The sequence below is a fragment of the Danio aesculapii genome, chromosome 5 (genome assembly GCF_903798145.1).
Source record: "Danio aesculapii chromosome 5, fDanAes4.1, whole genome shotgun sequence".
Taxonomy (NCBI): Eukaryota; Metazoa; Chordata; class Actinopteri; order Cypriniformes; family Danionidae; genus Danio; species Danio aesculapii.
This window is the reverse complement of record NC_079439.1, coordinates 69852406-69876729: the sequence shown is the minus strand read 5'-3', so window position 1 is coordinate 69876729 and position 24324 is coordinate 69852406. Positions and strand designations below refer to the sequence as shown.

The 24324-nt window shown below is 29.4% G+C and overlaps 1 protein-coding gene across 4 annotated transcripts in view; it reads left to right on the top strand.

The window, feature by feature from the left end:
• The window catches only part of LOC130229819 (disks large homolog 4), a 275300-nt gene that overhangs the window by 220272 nt on the left and 30704 nt on the right, over positions 1 to 24324 (top strand). For all 4 annotated transcript variants that reach the window (XM_056458812.1, XM_056458813.1, XM_056458811.1 and 1 more), the window contains 5 exons: positions 834 to 884; positions 7798 to 7922; positions 19661 to 19830; positions 19940 to 20076; positions 23160 to 23304. In XM_056458812.1, the coding sequence (XP_056314787.1) occupies positions 834 to 884; positions 7798 to 7922; positions 19661 to 19830; positions 19940 to 20076; positions 23160 to 23304 (628 nt within the window). The remainder of the gene's footprint in view (positions 1 to 833; positions 885 to 7797; positions 7923 to 19660; positions 19831 to 19939; positions 20077 to 23159; positions 23305 to 24324) is intronic.

The window sequence follows — 24324 nt, the reverse complement described above, 5'->3', positions numbered from 1 at the left end:
ATATTTTTTTCGATTGGCTACAGAACAAACCACTGTTATACAATGACCTGCCCTAACTTAACCTTATTAAGCATTTAAATGTCACTTTAAGCTGAATGCTAGTATCTTGAAAAATGTCATCATGGCAAAGATAAAAGAAATCAGTTATTAGAAATGAGTTATTAAAACTGTTATGATTAGAAATGTGTTGAAAAAATTGAGAAAAAATATACAGGAGGGCTAATAAATTCAACTGTATATACAAATTTATATAATAGGTTAAATAAAGGTCCATCCAAAATCCCACTACCCCCCTAAACTTGACATTAACTGTAATGCACTGTAAGTCTTTTAATATTAAAAACTGAGTCCTGATTTGTACTTGTATTTTCTGTTGATCCAAAAACATCCTCTACTTGGTGAAATCAAGCACACACTGATATCAAACACAGAATCAATGCTCAGATATTCTTCAGAAAACATAAAAGGCAGGTTATTCATCAAGATGGCTGTTCTGGCCTGTAGTCTGAGCACAGATAGACCACTTTTAGGAAAACGAATGGGAGAAACCCAGTGCTAAATTTAGAAATGGCAGGGAAGAATATGTGGAAAGTGTGAATTAAAAGAGCCAGCTGGATTTTTCTAGAACCACACTGGAAAACACGGTTTAAGTTGTGCTAATGAAGAAACGTGATGCAATTGTTCATTTATTGTGGAAATATGGTTTTAAAATGTATACCAAAGAAATTAGTATTTATTTTTCTATTCAGATCAACAGGCACCATATTTGCTTGGATATTACTGTAAAATACATATCTTTTACAAGATGAAATTGTGTATTTGTTGTGTTGTAGGTGAATGGAGCAGAAGGAGAGATTGAATATGAAGAGATCACGCTGGAGAGGGTAATTTTATGAATTAATACAGTACCATAGGATGATTTTATTTTTTCAACAGTGATCATGAATTGAAATGGGAGACTTTTAAGGTTTACATAATTTCTGTAGCTAAAAAAAAATATTTTATGTTGTAATATTTTACTAAAAAAACATTTTATGTAGTAATATTTTACTAAAAAACATTTTATGTAGTAATATTTTACAAAAAAAACATTTTATGTTGTAATATTTTACTAAAAAAACATTTTATGTTGTAATATTTTACTAAAAAAACATTTTATGTAGAAATATTTTACTAAAAATCATTTTATGTAGTAATATTTTACTAAAAAAACATTTTATGTAGTAATATTTTACTAAAAAAACATTTTATGTAGTAATATTTTACTAAAAAAACATTTTATGTAGTAATATTTTACAAAAAAAAACATTTTATGTTGTAATATTTTACTAAAAAAAATTTTATGTTGTAATATTTTACTAAAAAACATTTTATGTTGTAATATTTTACTAAAAAAACATTTTATGTAGTAATATTTTACAAAAAAAAATTTTATGTTGTAATATTTTACTAAAAAAACATTTTATGTTGTAATATTTTACTAAAAAACATTTTATGTAGTAATATTTTACTAAAAAAACATTTTATGTTGTAATATTTTACTAAAAAAAACATTTTATGTTGTAATATTTTACTAAAAAAACATTTATGTTGTAATATTTTACTAAAAAAACATTTTATGTTGTAATATTTTACTAAAAAAAACATTTATGTTGTAATATTTTACTAAAAAACATTTTATGTAGTAATATTTTACTAAAAAAACATTTTATGTTGTAATATTTTACTAAAAAAAACATTTTATGTAGTAATATTTTACTAAAAAAAACATTTTATGTTGTAATATTTTACTAAAAAAACATTTTATGTAGTAATATTTTACTAAAAAAACATTTTATGTTGTAATATTTTACTAAAAAAACATTTTATGTTGTAATATTTTACTAAAAAAACATTTTATGTTGTAATATTTTACTAAAAAAACATTTTATGTTGTAATATTTTACTAAAAAACATTTTATGTTGTAATATTTTACTAAAAAACATTTTATGTAGTAATATTTTACTAAAAAAACATTTTATGTTGTAATATTTTACTAAAAAAACATTTTATGTTGTAATATTTTACTAAAAAACATTTTATGTTGTAATATTTTACTAAAAAAAACATTTTATGTAGTAATATTTTACTAAAAAAAAACATTTTATGTTGTAATATTTTACTAAAAAAACATTTTATGTTGTAATATTTTACTAAAAAAAACATTTTATGTTGTAATATTTTACTAAAAAAACATTTTATGTTGTAATATTTTACTAAAAAAACATTTTATGTTGTAATATTTTACTAAAAAAACATTTTATGTTGTAATATTTTACTAAAAAAACATTTTATGTTGTAATATTTTACTAAAAAAACATTTTATGTTGTAATATTTTACTAAAAAAACATTTTATGTAGTAATATTTTACTAAATAAACATTTTATGTAGTAATATTTTACTAAAAAAACATTTTATGTTGTAATATTTTACTAAAAAAACATTTTATGTTGTAATATTTTACTAAAAAACATTTTATGTAGTAATATTTTACTAAAAAAACATTTTATGTTGTAATATTTTACTAAAAAAACATTTTATGTTGTAATATTTTACTAAAAAAACATTTTATGTTGTAATATTTTACTAAAAAAACATTTTATGTTGTAATATTTTACTAAAAAACATTTTATGTTGTAATATTTTACTAAAAAAAATTTTATGTAGTAATATTTTACTAAAAAAACATTTTATGTTGTAATATTTTACTAAAAAAACATTTTATGTTGTAATATTTTACTAAAAAAACATTTTATGTTGTAATATTTTACTAAAAAACATTTTATGTTGTAATATTTTACTAAAAAAACATTTTATGTTGTAATATTTTACTAAAAAACATTTTATGTTGTAATATTTTACTAAAAAAACATTTTATGTTGTAATATTTTACTAAAAAAACATTTTATGTAGTAATATTTTACTAAAAAAACATTTTATGTTGTAATATTTTACTAAAAAAACATTTTATGTTGTAATATTTTACTAAAAAAACATTTTATGTTGTAATATTTTACTAAAAAAAACATTTTATGTTGTAATATTTTACTAAAAAAAACATTTTATGTTGTAATATTTTACTAAAAAAAACATTTTATGTAGTAATATTTTACTAAAAAAAACATTTTATGTTGTAATATTTTACTAAATAAACATTTTATGTTGTAATATTTTACTAAAAAAAACATTTATGTTGTAATATTTTACTAAAAAAACATTTTATGTTGTAATATTTTACTAAAAAAACATTTTATGTAGTAATATTTTACTAAATAAACATTTTATGTAGTAATATTTTACTAAAAAAACATTTTATGTTGTAATATTTACTAAAAAAACATTTTATGTTGTAATATTTTACTAAAAAACATTTTATGTAGTAATATTTTACAAAAAAAACATTTTATGTTGTAATATTTTACTAAAAAAAACATTTTATGTTGTAATATTTTACTAAAAAAACATTTTATGTTGTAATATTTTACAAAAAAAACATTTTATGTTGTAATATTTTACTAAAAAACATTTTATGTTGTAATATTTTACTAAAAAAATTTTATGTAGTAATATTTTACTAAAAAAAACATTTTATGTTGTAATATTTTACTAAAAAAACATTTTATGTTGTAATATTTACAAAAAAAACATTTTATGTTGTAATATTTTACTAAAAAACATTTTATGTTGTAATATTTTACTAAAAAAACATTTTATGTTGTAATATTTTACTAAAAAACATTTTATGTTGTAATATTTTACTAAAAAAACATTTTATGTTGTAATATTTTACTAAAAAAACATTTTATGTAGTAATATTTTACTAAAAAAACATTTTATGTTGTAATATTTTACTAAAAAAACATTTTATGTTGTAATATTTTACTAAAAAACATTTTATGTTGTAATATTTTACTAAAAAAAACATTTTATGTTGTAATATTTTACTAAAAAAACATTTTATGTTGTAATATTTTACTAAAAAAACATTTTATGTAGTAATATTTTACTAAAAAAACATTTTATGTTGTAATATTTTACTAAATAAACATTTTATGTTGTAATATTTTACTAAAAAAACATTTTATGTTGTAATATTTTACAAAAAAAACATTTTATGTTGTAATATTTTACTAAAAAAACATTTTATGTTGTAATATTTTACTAAAAAAACATTTTATGTTGTAATATTTTACTAAAAAAACATTTTATGTAGTAATATTTACTATAACATTTATTGATATTTTACTAAAAAACATTTTATGTTGTAATATTTTACTAAAAAAACATTTTATGTTGTAATATTTTACTAAAAAAACATTTTATGTTGTAATATTTTACTAAAAAAAACATTTTATGTTGTAATATTTTACTAAAAAAACATTTTATGTTGTAATATTTACTAAAAAAACATTTTATGTTGTAATATTTTACTAAAAAAAAATTTTATGTAGTAATATTTTACTAAAAAAAACATTTTATGTTGTAATATTTTACTAAAAAAAACATTTTATGTTGTAATATTTTACTAAAAAACATTTTATGTTGTAATATTTACTAAAAAAACATTTTATGTTGTAATATTTACTAAAAAAACATTTTATGTTGTAATATTTTACTAAAAAAACATTTTATGTTGTAATATTTTACTAAAAAAAACATTTATGTTGTAATATTTTACTAAAAAACATTTTATGTTGTAATATTTTACTAAAAAAACATTTTATGTTGTAATATTTTACTAAAAAAACATTTTATGTAGTAATATTTTACTAAAAAAACATTTTATGTTGTAATATTTTACTAAAAAAACATTTTATGTTGTAATATTTTACTAAAAAAACATTTTATGTTGTAATATTTTACTAAAAAAACATTTTATGTTGTAATATTTTACTAAAAAACATTTTATGTTGTAATATTTTACTAAAAAAACATTTTATGTTGTAATATTTTACTAAAAAAACATTTTATGTTGTAATATTTTACTAAAAAAACATTTTATGTTGTAATATTTTACTAAAAAAACATTTTATGTTGTAATATTTTACTAAAAAAACATTTTATGTTGTAATATTTTACTAAAAAAACATTTTATGTTGTAATATTTTACTAAAAAAACATTTTATGTAGTAATATTTTACTAAAAAAACATTTTATGTAGTAATATTTTACTAAAAAAACATTTTATGTAGTAATATTTTACTAAAAAAACATTTTATGTTGTAATATTTTACTAAAAAAAATTTTATGTTGTAATATTTTACTAAAAAACATTTTATGTTGTAATATTTTACTAAAAAAACATTTTATGTAGTAATATTTTACAAAAAAAAATTTTATGTTGTAATATTTTACTAAAAAAACATTTTATGTTGTAATATTTTACTAAAAAAACATTTTATGTAGTAATATTTTACTAAAAAAACATTTTATGTTGTAATATTTTACTAAAAAAAACATTTTATGTTGTAATATTTTACTAAAAAAACATTTTATGTTGTAATATTTTACTAAAAAAACATTTTATGTTGTAATATTTTACTAAAAAAACATTTTATGTTGTAATATTTTACTAAAAAAACATTTTATGTAGTAATATTTTACTAAAAAAACATTTTATGTTGTAATATTTTACTAAAAAAACATTTTATGTTGTAATATTTTACTAAAAAAACATTTTATGTTGTAATATTTTACTAAAAAAACATTTTATGTTGTAATATTTTACTAAAAAAACATTTTATGTAGTAATATTTTACTAAAAAAACATTTTATGTTGTAATATTTTACTAAAAAAACATTTTATGTTGTAATATTTTACTAAAAAAACATTTTATGTTGTAATATTTTACTAAAAAAACATTTTATGTTGTAATATTTTACTAAAAAACATTTTATGTTGTAATATTTTACTAAAAAAAATTTTATGTAGTAATATTTTACTAAAAAACATTTTATGTTGTAATATTTTACTAAAAAAACATTTTATGTTGTAATATTTTACTAAAAAAACATTTTATGTTGTAATATTTTACTAAAAAAACATTTTATGTTGTAATATTTTACTAAAAAACATTTTATGTTGTAATATTTTACTAAAAAAACATTTTATGTTGTAATATTTTACTAAAAAAACATTTTATGTAGTAATATTTTACTAAAAAAACATTTTATGTAGTAATATTTTACTAAAAAAACATTTTATGTTGTAATATTTTACTAAAAAACATTTTATGTTGTAATATTTTACTAAAAAACATTTTATGTTGTAATATTTTACTAAAAAAACATTTTATGTTGTAATATTTTACTAAAAAAACATTTTATGTTGTAATATTTTACTAAAAAAACATTTTATGTAGTAATATTTTACTAAAAAAACATTTTATGTTGTAATATTTTACTAAATAAACATTTTATGTTGTAATATTTTACTAAAAAAACATTTTATGTTGTAATATTTTACTAAAAAAACATTTTATGTTGTAATATTTTACTAAAAAAACATTTTATGTTGTAATATTTTACTAAAAAAACATTTTATGTTGTAATATTTTACTAAAAAAACATTTTATGTAGTAATATTTTACTAAAAAACATTTTATGTTGTAATATTTTACTAAATAAACATTTTATGTAGTAATATTTTACTAAAAAAACATTTTATGTTGTAATATTTTACTAAAAAAACATTTTATGTTGTAATATTTTACTAAAAAAACATTTTATGTTGTAATATTTTACTAAAAAAACATTTTATGTTGTAATATTTTACTAAAAAAACATTTTATGTTGTAATATTTTACTAAAAAACATTTTATGTTGTAATATTTTACTAAAAAAACATTTTATGTTGTAATATTTTACTAAAAAAACATTTTATGTTGTAATATTTTACTAAAAAAACATTTTATGTTGTAATATTTTACTAAAAAAACATTTTATGTTGTAATATTTTACTAAAAAAACATTTTATGTTGTAATATTTTACTAAAAAAAATTTTATGTTGTAATATTTTACTAAAAAAACATTTTATGTTGTAATATTTTACTAAAAAAACATTTTATGTTGTAATATTTTACTAAAAAAAATTTTATGTAGTAATATTTTACTAAAAAAACATTTTATGTTGTAATATTTTACTAAAAAAAACATTTTATGTTGTAATATTTTACTAAAAAACATTTTATGTTGTAATATTTTACTAAAAAAACATTTTATGTTGTAATATTTTACTAAAAAAACATTTTATGTTGTAATATTTTACTAAAAAACATTTTATGTTGTAATATTTTACTAAAAAACATTTTATGTTTTAATATTTTACTAAAAAAAAACATTTTATGTTGTAATATTTTACTAAAAAAACATTTTATGTAGTAATATTTTACTAAAAAAACATTTTATGTTGTAATATTTTACTAAAAAAAACATTTTATGTTGTAATATTTTACTAAAAAAAACATTTTATGTTGTAATATTTTACTAAAAAACATTTTATGTTGTAATATTTTACTAAAAAAACATTTTATGTTGTAATATTTTACTAAAAAAAACATTTTATGTTGTAATATTTTACTAAAAAAACATTTTATGTTGTAATATTTTACTAAAAAAAACATTTTATGTTGTAATATTTTACTAAAAAAACATTTTATGTTGTAATATTTTACTAAAAAAACATTTTATGTAGTAATATTTTACTAAATAAACATTTTATGTAGTAATATTGTGCGTGTGCATTTGTGTGTGTAGGGGAACTCGGGGCTGGGTTTCAGTATCGCTGGAGGCACTGATAACCCTCATATAGGAGACGACCCCAGCATTTTTATCACCAAGATCATTCCAGGAGGAGCTGCTGCGCAAGACGGGAGACTCAGGTAACACACACACACACACAATATGCGCAATTTACGTACAATATTTATATATACATACATATCCCTCGGCTGGGCCAGTTGGCATTTCTGTGTGGAGTTTGCATGTTCTCCCCATGTTGGCGTGGGTTTCCTCCGGGTGTTCCGGTTTCCCCCACAGTCCAAACACATGCGCTATTGGTGAATTGGTTAAGCTAAATTGTCTGTAATGTTTGTGTGTGAATGGGTGTGTATGAGTGTTTCCCAGTGATTGGTTGCACCTAGAAGGGCATCCTCTGCGTGATGCATATGCTGGAAAAGTTGGCGGTTCATTCCACTGTGGCGACATCCTGATTAATAAAGGGACTAAGCCGAAAAGAATATGAATAGATGTTTAAGCCATTTGTGTACTGTTCAAACTGACTTCGCTTTGGTTATGTTGGGGTCTGTTTTTGCCCCATTGACTTCCATTATAATGACATTTTTTGATTGCAAAGCCATGACCCCATATAATCATGCATTCTTGATTGTTGGTGGCTTTCCCAGTTGGGACGAGGTAAAATGTGTAGTTTTTAACAAACTTTAGGCTTCTTTTTTAATCTGAAGGGAGAGCAGTGTTCACAGATTAGACAACAGGAGGGTTAAACTCGCAGGGATGGAAACCAAACAGCTAAAATAAACTGCAGTGGCTCCTCCTTTTGATATGTTCCATCTTCTACTTTCATTTTGCTATATTTATTCTCTGAGTCTAATTTTGTGAGGATCAAAAGATGATTAAAAAAAACTGTAAGAGAAAGCTAATTTTGAGACGTTTTGAGCTGAGATATTAACGTTACATCCAAGATTTTTGCAGTCAGTCATAGAAAAACATAAAATAATGGACTTTACTACGTAGACGAAGAGCAACCACTGAACAAGAATAACTGTGAGCTCACATGAACCCTCTTCAATGCGGCTTTATGTCAGATGCTAATGTAACCCCGCCGGTCCTACGCCACCCAACCCAAGCTGATATCGAACCGGCGACCTTCCGCATGGGAGTCGGGTGCTCTACCAAAGAGGCTAAAGACCATGGCCTCTAGCGTCTGTCGCCAGAGCACCTTTAGAGGTCAGAGGAGTGAGGTTTACCTGCACAGCACTTACTAGCTGGCCTCCGTTACACTCACCCCCCTAAACCTCACTTCCATCTGGGTCACGGCACCAACATAACCCCGCCGGTCCTACGCATCCCAACCCACTCCGAGCTGGCATCGAACCTTCCGCATGGGAGTCGGTTGCTCTACCAAAGAGGCTAAAGACCATGGCCTCTAGCGTCTGTCGCTAGAGCACCTTTAGAGGTCAGAGGAGTGAGGTTTACCTGCACAGCACAGGCTAGCAGGCCTCCGTTACACTCACCCCCTAAACCTCACTCTCATCCGGGTCACGGCACCAATATAACCCCGCCAATCCCACGCCTCCCAAACCACTCCAAGCTGGTATCAAACTGGCAGCCTTCCGCATGGGAGTCGGGTGCTCTACCAAAAAAGCTAAAGACCATGGCCTCTAGCGTCTGTCGCTAGAGCACCTTTAGAGGTCAGAGGAGTGAGGTTTACCTCCACAGCACTTGCTAGCTGGCCTCCGTTACACTCACCCCCCTAAACCTCACTCCCATCTGGGTCACGGCACCAATGTAACCCCGCCAGTCCTAAGCCACCCAACCCGCTCCGAGCTAGTATCGAACCGGCGACTTTCCGCATGGGAGTCGGGTGCTCTACCAAGGAGGCTAAAGACCATGGCCTCTAGCATCTGTCGCTAGAGCACCTTTAGAGGTTTACCTGCACAGCACTTACTAGCTGGCCTCGTTGGCCCGTTACACTAACACTAAATATGTGATAGACATAGGTGAAATACATTACCTATCATTTGCGAAATGAGGACATATAATGAAAATGTCTTAAATGTATAAAGACATTTTAATAAAGCATTACATTGGTGAGTGAGCAAAAAGCGCAAAATACAGTGATTTTGATTATTAAAAGGATTGAAATCATTTAAATCATACAGAAAATGCATTTATAGCACAGATCATTGGACAAATATTTATTTTATCATTAGTTTACATCTCATGATGGCAGGTGAGGATGATGAGGATGCCTCCCCTGACGGTACGTCCCTGCCACACAAAAATGCCAACTGGCCCAGCCGGGACTCAAAATCAGAATCAGTTTTATTGCCAAGTGTGCTTCACACACACACAAGGAATTTGTTTTGGCTACATAAGCTTCCAGTGTACATAAAGTGACAAGCGACAACAAAAAATAAATATGAAAAAAAGACGATAAGCATTAAACAGATGCGGTTCGTCAAAAAATCTGGATGTTAAATTGTTTGTACAGATTGTTATAAATACACAGGTTATAAGGTGCTGTGTACAAATACGAATGGAGAAGGTATTGCATTGTATATTGATATAAGGTGCTGTGTACAAGTTCGTATGAGAAAGTATTGCACATATTTATTGCACAGTAGGGGAATATTTAACTGTTCATGAGGTAGACAGCCTGAGGAAAGAAACTTTTCCTGTGTCTGGCTGTTTTTTGTGCTTGGTGCTCTGGAGCACCGACCAGACGGTAACAGTTCGAACAGGTAGTGTGCTGGGTGTGAGGCATCCAGAGTGATTTTGCGAGCCCTTTTACTCACTCTGGAAGAGTACAGTTCTTGAAGTGTAGGAAGGGTTGTGCCAGTGATTCGTTCAGCAGTCCGGACTATTCGCTGTAGTCTACGGAGGTCAGTTTTGGCAGCTGAGCTGAACCAGACGGTGATTGAAGTGCAGAGGATGGATTGGATGACAGCTGAGTAGAACTGTACGAGCAGCTCCTGTGGGAGGTTAAACTTCCTCAGCTGACAAAGGAAGTACAGTCTCTGCTGGGCTTTCTTCACAATAGAGTCTATATGAGTGTCCCACTTCAGATCCTGAGAGATGGTGGTGCCCAGGAACCTGAATAACTCCACTGCAGCCACAGTGCTGTTCATGATGGTGAGTGGGGGGAGTGCATGGGGGTTTCTCCTGAAGTCCACTATCATCTCCACTGTTTTGAGAATGTTCAGCTCCAGGTTGTTGTATCTCCACCATAACGCCAGCCACTCCACCTCCTGTCTGTATGGAGACTCGTCACCGGACGAGCCCAATACCAGTAGTGTCGTCTGCGAACTTCAGAAGCTTGGTGGAGGTTTTTTTTGCGGTGCAGTCATTGGTGTACAGGGAGAAGAGCAATGGGGAGAGAACACACCCCAGGGGGGCACCAGTGCTCATGGTGCGGCTGTCGGATGTGATTTTGCCCATTTTGACTAGCTGCTGTCTATCTGTCAGAAAGCTGGTGATCCATTGACAGACAGAGCTAGGAACAGAGAGCTGGGCCAGTTTGTACTCGAGCAGTGATGGGACGATGGTGTCTATCTGTCTTTCCTTCCATAGGACATCTATCTATCCATCCTTCCATCTGTCCATCTTCCTACCTATCTATCCATCGGATATCTATCTATCTATCTATCTATCTATCTATCTATCTATCTATCTATCTATCTATCTATCTATCTATCTATCTATCTATCTATCTATCTATCTATCTATCTATCTATCTATCTATCTATCTATCTATCCACATACCATATCTATCTATCTATCTATCTATCTATCTATCTATCTATCTATCTATCTATCTATCTATCTATCTATCTATCTATCTATCTATCTATCTATCTATCTATCTACAGGTATCTATCTATCTATCTATCTATCTACAGGTATCTATCTATCTATCTATCTATCTATCTATCTATCTATCTATCTATCTATCTATCTATCTATCTATCTATCTATCTATCTATCTATCTACAGGTATCTATCTATCTATCTATCTATCTATCTATCTATCTATCTATCTATCTATCTATCTATCTATCTATCTATCTATCTATCTATCTATCTATCTATCTATCTATCTATCTATCTATCTATCTATCTATATACAGTATCTATCTATCCATCTATCTATCTATCTATCTATCTATCTATCTATCTATCTATCTATCTATCTATCTATCTATCTATCTATCTATCTATCTATCTATCTATCTATCTATCTATCTATCTATACAGTGTCTATCTATCTATCTATCTATCTATCTATCTATCTATCTATCTATCTATCTATCTATCTATCTATCTATCTATCTATCTATCTATCTATCTATCTATCTATCTATCTATCTATCTATCTATCTATCTAGCTAGCTATATATCTGTCTGTCTGTCTGTCTGTCTGTCTGTCTGTCTGTCTGTCTGTCTGTCTGTCTGTCTGTCTGTCTGTCTGTCTGTCTGTCTATCTATCTAACTATCTATCTAGATAGGCAGAACTGAAGTCCACAAACAGAATCCTTGCGTAGTTCCCTGGTTTGTCCAGATGTTGTAGGGTATAATGCAGTCCCTTGTTGACTGCATCATCCACAGACCGATTTGCTCTATAGGCAAACTGCAGGGGGTCCAGCAGGGCTCCAGTGATGTCCTTTAGACATGCTAGCACCAGTCTTTCGAATGACTTCATGGCCACAGATGTTAAGGCAACTGGTCTGTAGTCATTGAGTCCTGTGATCTTCCTGTGATAAATATCACTTAGTAAATATCACTTAGTTAGATATTTTCTTATGAAATGCAGTGATATCCACGTATTACATTTTTAAAAAGTCTATCTCAGGTATGGGAGTAGTTTTCTGACTACTGTACTGTATGTTGCATATGTCTGCTCACATTCATAATCATACACCGGCAGTTAAATATGTCCGTGGATACACTACTGATGCATTCCTAATGGGAGCAGCTGGGTTTCCTGCTAACAAATGCAGTTTTAGCCCAGAGCGTGGTAGCAAACGCATTCACACACACACACACACACACACACTCACACACACACTTTCACTCACACTGCAGGAGAAATTAAGCAGACAGAAATAGCCCGGAATAAAAGAGACACCGAGACACAGAAGAGACAGGCAGAGCGAGAAATGGAGCGCTTTCTTAAAGGTCACCCAAAAATGAAAATACTGTCATTATTTCATCACACTGTGCCAAATCTGTCTGAGCTGGGTCGTTTTTAGTGGTGTAATTAACCACAGTGTGAGTGATGCGGCGGTGAACAGCTCATTGGAGCTGAAAACTGCCAGCCAATCATGACTTCAGTCCATTCGTCAAAACCATGCGGCTTCACTGAGACGTGCTGCTTAGATAATAATGAGAGAACTGTTCCCTTTATCCACACACACACACACACACACACACACACACACACACACACACACACACACACACACACACTTGTACAGCTATTTTTATAATGACTTCTCATAGACGTAGTGATTTGTATGCTCTATAGACTGTATATTCAATCCCTCTTCCCCAACCCGACCCATAAACCAAACCCTTAGGAAACAATCTGCATTTTTACTCTTTCAATATACTTCATTCTGGATGGTTCATAAGGATATTTAGCTATAGGGACCTCAATTTTAATCCCCATGGTGACACAAGTCCCCATCAGTCTGTGTGCATTCAGGTTTAAGTCCCCATCTGGATATAAAGACCAGTACACACACACACACACACACTTTTGTACAGCTATCTTTATGTGCACTTCTCATAGACGTAGTGGTTTTTATGCTGTACATACTGTATATTCAATCACTCTTCCCCAACCTGACCCCTAAACCCTACCCTTAGTAAACAATCTGCATTTTTACTCTTTCAATATACTTCATTCTGTGTGGTTTATAAGGATATTTACCTATAAGGACCTCAATTTCGGTCCCCACTGGGGTCAAAAGTGTCCATGAAGCAGAGTGCATTCAGGTTTAAGTCCCTATTTGGATGCACACACACACACCCACACACTCTTGTACAGCTATCTTTACAAACTGTATATTCGATCCCTCTTCCCCAACCTGACCCCTAAACCCAACCCTTAGGAAACAATCTGCATTTTTACATTGACAAAATACTTTATTCTGTGTGATTCATGAGTCATTTAAAAATGTCCCCACAATGTTAAAAATGTACTGGTATTGCTACACTCACCGGCCACTTTATTAGGTACACCTTACTAGTACAGGGTTGGACCCCTTTTTGCCTTAGAACTGCTTTAATCCTTCATGGCATAGATTCAACAAGCTACTGGAAATATTCTTCAGAGATTTTGCTCCATATTGACATGATAGCATCACATAGTTGCTGCAGATTTGTCGGCTGCACATACATGATGCGAATCTCTTGTTCCACCACATCCCAAATGTGCTCTATTGGATTAAGTTCTGTAATGTTCAAGAAACCAGTCTGAGATGATTCAGGCTTTATGACATGGTGCGTTATCCTGCTGGAAGTAGCCATCAGAAGATGGGTACACTGTGATCATAAAGGGATAGAGATGGTCAGCAACAATACTCAGGTAGGCTGTGGTGTTGACACAATGCTCAATTGGTACTAATGGGCTCAAAGTGTGCCAAGAGAATATCCCCCACACCATTACACCACCACCACCAGCCTGAACCTTTGATACAAGGCAGGATGGATCCATGCTTTCATGTTGTTGATGTCAAATTCTGACCCGACCATCCGAATGTGGCTGCAGAAATCGAGACTCATCAGACGATTTGCATTTGCGCCCACAGAGCTGCCGCTCCCTGGATATTTTCTCTTTTTCGGATTATTCTCTGTAAACCCTAGAGATGGGTGTGCGTGAAAATCCCAGTAGATCAGCAATTTCTGAAATTGCAATTTCCCCTTTCCTTCTCATTCTGATGCTGGCTTTGAACTGCAGCAGATCGTCTTGATTGGCTGATTAGAAATTTGCATTAACAAACAAATGGACAGGTGTACCTAATAAAGTGGCCGGTGAGTGTATGTTTGTGAGGACATTTGATTCCCACATTAGGAATACAAGATACACACACATACACACATGTTGGGTTTTCATCATGTATGGGGACCTCTCATACAGATAATGATGTTTATTGTCTGCAGACTGTATATTCTGTCATCTTCCTCCAACCCAAATCCCCCTGACAAAACACAGACCGAAAAACATAAGTATTGAGACCATAATTTTGTTTGGTATCAAAGTGGTCAATGGCAATTACAAAGGCTTATTTTATTTATGAAGATGTTGGAGCGGTTATTTGCAGAAAGGTGTTGACAGCCGGTCTTCACGCTCTCTGTAATCTCTGCTTTATGCTGCTGGATGACAGCACAGCCACTGCTGCATTTGCACTTCTGAAAGCCGATGAATATTTGTGTTTTGTCGAGTTGTCAGATTCAGTGAAATGTCTTTTGTCGGATGGTGTTGAGCAGAGAAAATGCATCGCTCGAGAAAAGAGCAGGTAAAAAAGAGAACATGGTGTCGTCTACTGTAATGTCACGAATATGATGCAAAGTCAATTGTGAGAAAATTAACACTTTTTTTACTTTGGATCTTCAATAATAGTTCATTTTTCTAACTATCGTTTGACATAGCAGGCTTAACAGAGTTAAATTATGAATGCAAATAATAGATTATTTGTATATACTCAATACGTTATATGCTTATGTTGTTTATTGGATCACTTTTATGGCTCATATTGCATATATATACTGTACAATCAGAGAATATAGATCGTAAAATCAAGGAAAAAACACATCATTTTTAATTTACAGAATAGGCACAAACATGTAATTGTGGAAATGAATATTGCCAAGAAGTATGATAAAATTCTCCGAAAATAGTTACATTCACTAATATATATGAGCATTATCACGTGAGTAGCAGTGCGATATGGCTGTATATCAGGACTGTATATGGGAGGTCTGTGTTGGCTCGCGTTAGTGTCCCACCAGTGAAGATATACTGCCATATCGCACTGCTACAAGTGTAATATTGCGTTTATACAACAGTTCGACGGCACAATCGTGTGTATAAAAAAGAAAATCAAACACAGAGAGTGTAAAAATCATTTTGTATTAGGAACTACTTTTGTCCGCCATTCATTTACATCTGCAGCTGACGTCAGAACAGCAGAAGCCGTTACTAATTCACCAATATCACTTTAGAGCTAGTGTTTGAATGATTCTCTAGCGTAATGTCTAAAGTGATGACAAAACAGGTGATTTTGCTGACATTTTAAGATTATAAGGCTGAACGGCATGAAATGCCATCAGTCTATAGAGATTTCCCAGTATTTCTCTGTTGCAATCGGGAAATTAACCTTGAAAAAGCCAATCACTACACGATTACTGTTGTGTTTGCGATGAGGAAAAACGCTAAACACACACGGGCATTTCTTCTTTCTTTCTTTATACTGAACTAGTCTGCAGTAACGAAAACAGAAGGCGCATTAGAAACAAACAGATGGCCAACCAAAACGTAACTCAGGGTCATTCAGAGTTGCCAACACAAAATACCATCTCACACTGACTACACTACAATAATATGGCATTGTATGGTAGTTAGAAATTACGCTGTTTTTCTCTTCCAAGGGCTTATTATGCAGTCTCTGTCGCCATCTTGTGGATGGACAATGTCAACCGTCTTTGCTCTGCTCAATGACAGGCTGATGGCTGCCGACGTGTTGTCTCTTAGAAATGATAAATATTTAAAATAGGCACTATCCTTATAAATAAACTGCATAGTTGCAATCTAAACAACTACTATTTTGCCTAAAAAGCCTCAAAAGTACATTATGTTTTTCAACAGCTGCAGTATTTGTCAAACTGTTGAGTGTCCTCTGCTTGTTGCTGGGTGAAGTAGCACACAAGGGTGAAGGGTGAAGAGGCTGGATGAGTGCTGTTACTGGCAGAATATTGCACAGCTATTAGCCAATCAGATTCAAGAAGACAGAACTGTTGTGTGTGTGTGTGTGTGTGTGTGTGTGTGTGTGTGTGTATATATATATACACACACACAACAAATAATAAGTTGACTTCTATTTGATCATTTGGTATCAGAAGTTGCTTATATGAAAGGCCTCTACATTACTCTTATTTTACCAAAATAAAATATGATCATGCCTTGATTTTAATTATTTAACTAGGACAGTAAGGTCTGACTTTACTTAGACAAAAGTCGGTACACTTTATAATAAATACACACTATGAATCATTTATTAAGCATTAGCATGTAGTGAATTTATTATTTGCTGAGCATTAACTCTACATTGATAATGAAGCTATAATCGCGGTATTCTTGACTTATAACCATATTTATAATGTGCTTAATAATTGTACTTTCATAATTTGTGACTGGTTGATTTTTCATTACTATATTAAGTATTGCATTATTTACAAACCATTTGTATTTAAGAGTAGTCGGAGGTTTTTAAGATCAATCAGAATGAGTTAGTAATTGATTAATAAACTATTGAAATGAGCATTTATTTATCTTATTATTCAGGCGTATAGTAATGGTTACTATGTATGTTAATAACTGCCTTATTAACTCAACTTCATGCAGTTCTGTGACCTAATCTAAAGTGAGGAGTATTTATGATTTATAAATCCCTTATTAATGACAATTAAAGGCTCAGTATCAATTGAACGATAATATTTGCAATCTTATCTAAAAAATAAAATTACTGTAAAGTTTAAACATTGCTGAATAACAGGAGTATCAAAATACATAATAAAATTGGATAAAACAACAACAACATCATAATTTAACAATATAATAGGATGCTGTTTAAACTGTACAGTAATTTTATTTTAAATAAGATTGCAAAGATTTATTTTTATTATTTGATACAGTTTCATTTGTGTATCTTCAAATGAAGAGAAATGAATAAAGTCGTTTATTTTTTTCCCCCCTGTTTAGAATTTAGCTTGACTTAGACTTTAATTGTCATTTATAAGGGGTTTATAAAGCATTGAAGGTCCTCACTTTAGATTAGGTCACAAAACTGGATGATGTTGAGAGTTAATAAAGCATTTATTAACATGCAAATTAACTATTATTATATGCCTGAATAATAAGATATATTAATGTTGATTTGAATAGTCTCAAAAAATTTGAATGATCTCAAAAAAACACCAACTATGCTTAAATAACTGGTTTGTAAATAATGAAGTACTTAATTTAGTATAATAAATATATATATAATATATATATATATATATATATATATATATATATATATATATATATATATATATATATATATATATATATATATATATATATATATATATAAATAAATATATTATATTATATATAAAAATATATAATAAATCATTAACAAGATATGAAAGTACAATTATTAATGTTATACATGTGGTTATAAGTCAAGAATACAGCATTTGTAGTTTTAGTTATAAACTGCTCACTAACGTTTATTAATGTAGAGTTAATGCTTAACAGATAATGAATTCACTATTTGCTAATGCTTAATAAATGATTCATAGTGTGTACACTCAGAAATAAAGGTACGAGAGCTGTGACTGGGGTGGTAACTTTTCAAAAGGTACACATTTGTACTTAAAGGATCCATAATGGTACCTCAAAAGTATATATATTAGTACCTACAAATTTTAAGAGGAACACTTTTGTACTTTTTAGAGACTAATTCAAGAGTTCACACTTAGCTGATAATCAATAAAGCGTATTTGGCATGCTGTCCCAGGAGAGAGCCCTGAGCTCGTAATATCCTCGAGCCCAGGGCTCCCTCCCGTTAGAAGGGCGAGAGCGGAGTTCGAGCTCAGGAAGGTCTCGAGAACTCCCCTACTTGTCGCCGTGTGAGAAGTGTAAACCAGTGTTGTTTTCGGTGATAATTTGGTTTAGTCGATTGGCTATACTTTATGTTTTTGGACGGTGGGAGGAAACCGGGGGACCCGGGGGTAACCCGGGCGAACACAGGGAGAACATGGAAACTCTGCACAGAAACACCAACCAGCCCGATAGGAGGTTGGACCAGCGGTGTTCTTGCTGTGAAGCAACATTGCTAGCCACCGGGCCACCGTGTCGCCCTATCGGAAAAAGGGGGGAAGTAGGGGTGGAAGGGGGGAAGCTTCAAGATGAAAATATCTGGAGTGAAAAACTCTGGTTATTTATAATGCTTCCTTAATCATCTAATGGCTCAGATTACGGAGCTAATGAGGAGCCAGCCGTGTTGATCATAAGCACGTGATCCTCTCGAAATTAGTTTATAAATAAACCACACTATGTATCCTTGAGGTATTAATATGGGCCTTTTAAGTACAAATTTGTACCTTTTGAAAAGGTACCACCCAAGTGACAGCTCTCGTACCTTTATTTCTGAGAGTGTAGCTATTATAAAGTGTTACCCAAAAGACTTGTCACTTAACAGAAATAATGTACAGTATAGAATATAAAGTCATGGTTCAATGGAAAGAGACTGCCATCAGGGCAACGATAAAGAAATCAGTTAGTAGAAATGAGTTATTATAACTAATATGTTTAGAAATGTGTTGAATTTTTTTCTTTCTGTACATTGAAATAGTTCAAATGAACTGTCTTTGGTCTTTAAAAATAACCCTCATGACCATTTCACAGCTCACTGCAGATCTCTTTTAGGTTTTTGTTTAAAAATAATCAGTTTCCTAATGGAGTATTGAGTGTCCCGCTGTATTTAGTGAAATCCGTCAGTTAATGTCTGAGCGCCTGCAGCTTCTGACAGGTGTCACTTCTCAATTCTGATGGGGGAAACCGCTCTAATAACGTCTCATTTCTCTCCCCAACCCATTTGTCTGTCAGAGTGAATGACAGTATTCTGTTCGTGAATGACGTGGACGTTCGGGAGGTGACCCACAGTCAGGCGGTGGAGGCGCTGAAGGAGGCCGGAGCCATCGTCAGACTCTATGTGTTACGCAGAAAACCCATCGCAGAGAAAGTCACCGAACTCAAGCTCATCAAAGGGCCAAAAGGTATAGAGGAACAAACACGTGATTAAAAAACATCGGGAGTTTTACATTCTGTATCTGTCAAAAAATTGCTGTCTTCATCTTCACATTTGTGTGTGTGTGTGTGTGTCAGGGCTAGGCTTTAGTATAGCGGGTGGTGTGGGGAACCAGCACATCCCCGGAGACAACAGCATATATGTCACAAAAATCATCGAAGGAGGAGCCGCTCATAAAGACGGACGACTACAGATTGGAGACAAGATTTTGGCGGTATGATGACACACACACATCACTGATGAGGACTAATACACAGACAGACTGATAGGAGTTATTGCTGAATGAGATTGGAGCATTATCTTCATATACTGTATCACTGGCTCGTTCTGGCTCTTCAATGCTGCCACCTGCTGGTTGCATGTGTAATGCTCAGTTTGAAGTATGTGTGTAAACCTGACCCAGAAAAGCAGTCGTAGGCTTTAGTGTCTTTAGTGTTTTTGAAGATTTAGAGTCATGCCTTATTTAAAAGCTGATTATATACGCTTTTATATGATGCATGCTATGTTTGGATTGTGTAATGTTTGACAGAAGATGCAACTGTTTGAAAACCTAGAATCTGAGGGTTTATGAAAATCCAAATACCGAGACAACTCCATTTAAAGTTTTCCAAATTCAATTTTTATCAGTGCATATTACTAATCAAACATTTAGTTTTGATGTTTTTGGAGTGAGGACATTTTCTAAATGTCTTCATGGAGCATTTACTTAACATTCTAATATTATTTAATATTTTAATATTTAGTATATTATATATTTAAAATATAATATCTAATATTTTTAGCAAAAGATAAATCTATAATGAGGGTTCATAAAAAAATCACATTTATGTTTGCTAAATTAAGTTTTTATCATTGCATATTACTAATCAAACATGAGTTTTGATATTTTTACAGTAGAATATTTGCTAAATGTATTCATGGAGTATTTACTTAATGTTCTAATATTATTTTATATATATTATCTAATACATTTTGGCAAAAGAAAATCCTATAATTTTAACTCGAATATATCACTATTGCCAAAACTATACCCATGCAACATAAGTCACTTTTTTGTTGGATTTGTGATCCATGTTTTGTGTTAAAAACAAGTTTCTTCTGTAATTCTTCTGTAAAATACATTACTTATATTTCTCGTGACTTCAGTATTTTTTTAAAAAGAACAATATAATATAATATAATGTAATATAATGTAATATAATATAATATAATGTAATTTAATATAATATAATATAATATAATATAATATAATATAATATAATATAATATAATATAATATAATTTTATATAATATAATATAATATAATACAACATAATTTAATATAATATAATATAATACAATATAATTTAATATAATATAATATAATATAATATAATATAATATAATATAATATAATATAATATAATTTAATAGAATATAATATAATAGAATATAATTTAATATAATATAATATAGTATAATATAATATAATATACTGTACTACAATATATAATATAATTTAATTTAATATAATTTAATTTAATATAATATAATATAATATAATATAATATAATACAACATAATTTAATATAATATAATATAATATAATATAATACAATATACTGTAATATAATATACTGTACTATAATATAATTTAATATAATATAATATAGTATAATATAATATAATATACTGTACTACAATATATAATATAATTTAATTTAATATAATTTAATTTAATATAATATAATATAATATAATATACTGTAATATAATATACTGTACTATAATATAATATAATTTAATTTAATTTAATATATTATAATATACTGTAATATAATATACTGTACTATAATATATTATAATATAATATAATATAATATAATATATTATAATATAATTTAATTTAATATAATATAATATAATTTAATTTAATTTAATTTAATTTAATTTAATTTAATTTAATTTAATATAATATAATATATTTTAATGAGCTGAATGCAGTGTTTTTTGGCTTTTGCTTCACAATCATATATTTATATTTAGTCAAAAAGAAATATAGTGTTAAATAGTTTACATTTATTTTAAATGCAAATAGCTGAACTTTATAGAGATATTTAAGTGTATCTTCATATTCAGTTATTTTTTGAAGTTATACACCGTAAAAAAAAAGTTGACTCAATTTTAAGACAACAAACTTTAGGACATTTTTACTCAAAAGAATTCTTCAATCTTCAACTCAATTACTAAACTTGACTCGATTTAAGTTGAGGAAACTCAAAAATGTCCTGAAGTTTGTTGCCTTAAATTTTTAAGTTGAGTCAACTTTTTTTACAGTCTAGATAAATACTAAATATAATATAAATATGAACTAAACAAAGTACTGTTGTATACTGACAGCCATTGTAAAACCCAGCAGTCAACTTTATCAAATGAAATGAGTGTAGTTACCTCAAAATTGACTGAAAGTTAATTCTACTTATTTGAAAAGAGTTTTGATCTCAGTGTTGAAGGTAATGAGTTAAATAAATACCTCATTACTTCAACTTAAATGAAGTAAGTTCACATTACTCATATAGATTTGTTTTTTAACTCAAATGGTTTGTTGCAATCAGTTTCCTCAAACGGTTTGAGTTGCCTTAACTTATTGGGTTTTACAGTACTCATTTGGTTTGAGTTCTCTTAATTTATTGGGTTTTACTGCTCAAATTGCTTCATTTACTCAAATGGATTAACTTCACAGTACTCATTAGGATTAGTTTTTGATCTTAAATGGTTTGTTGCAATTGGGTTCCTCAAATGGTTTGAGTTACCTTAACTTTTTGGGTTTTACAGTGTTTTACAAGTTAAACCTTAAAACTTTAAATAATTTCTTTTGAAACTGGTTTGTATGCATGTAAATGTTTACATTTTTTTAGATGCACATTTGTGTAAAAAAGACCTTGCAATTTAGTATATTTTGTTCATTATATGGTAACTTTCAAAGCAATATCAAACTACAGTATACAATCTACAAACTACAGTAAACATAGGCCTACTTTCTGCATGATTTCTTATTAGTCAATACATTAACACATTTTTTAAAGCACAACATTAAAACATAGTGGAAACATTATTAAAAAACATAACAATAACTTCTGAATTAGACTTTTAAAGTGCACAAATAAGTGTAAGAAACTTACCTAAACTTCTGTTTGATTACTGTTTTATTATATGCGAGTAAAACAACGGACGTCTCAAGTCTAAAATAACACAATAAACTCTTGTTTTTCGAAAGGCAGTAAGGTCAGTCTCTATGTGTGTGCTGTGACCTGCAGGTGAATAATGTGTGTTTGGAGGATGTGATGCATGAGGACGCGGTGGGAGCGCTGAAAAACACAGCAGAGGTGGTCTACCTCAGAGTGGCCAAGCCAAATAACCTGTACCTTACCAACAACTACAACCCACCAGACCTCACCAGCAGTGAGTACATGTGTACACATTCATCTCTGCATACACAGCTAAATAAACTAGTATGCTGGAGATTTACATTGCAAAAAAAGATGCTTTTCTAGGATTTTCTGCTCTTATATGTATATTTGAGGTCAAAATTATTAGTCCTCCTGTGAATTATTTCATTCTGTTTCATATATTTCCCAAATAATGTTTAACCAATCAAAAAATTTTGCACAGTATTTCCTATAATATTTTTTCTTCTGGAGAAAGTCTTCTTTGTTTTATTTGAGCTAGAATAAAAGCAGTTTTTAATATATTTAAAACCATTTTAGGTCAATATTATTATCCCCCTTGTATATTTTTTGATTTTTTAATATTTTTTTAGTCTACAGAACAAACCATCGTTATACAATGATTTGCCTAATTACCTCAACCTGCCTAATTAACCTAGTTCAGCCTTTAAATGTCACTTTAAGCTGAATACTAGTATCTTGAAAAATATCCAGTCAAATAATATTTACTGTCATCATGGCAAAGATAAAATAAATCAGTTATTAGAAATTATTTATTAAAACTATTATGTTTAAAAATGTGTTGAAGAAATCTTCTTTCCATTAAACAGAAAATGGGGAAAACATATTCAGGAGGGCTAATAATTCTGACTTCAACTGTACACTAACTAACAAAAGTCTTGTCGTCTATCCAAGTTTTAGGAACAAAAAATAATAGCTTGACTTCTAGTTGATCATTTGGTATCAGAAGTGGCTTATATGAAAGGCCTCTAGATTATGTTTATTTTACCCAAATAAAATATGATCATGTCTTGATTTTTAATTATTTCATTAGGACAGTAAGGTCTGACTTTGCTTAGACAAAAGTCTTGTCACTGAACAGAAATATTGTCCAGTATAGAATATGTGGTCATGCTGCAGTGGAAACAATGAATATTGTGTCTGACTCCATCATGAGCTTGGAGGACTGCATCCATACATCTCTGCAATGACTCAAATCACTGATTAATAAACTCATCTGGAATGGCAAAGAAAG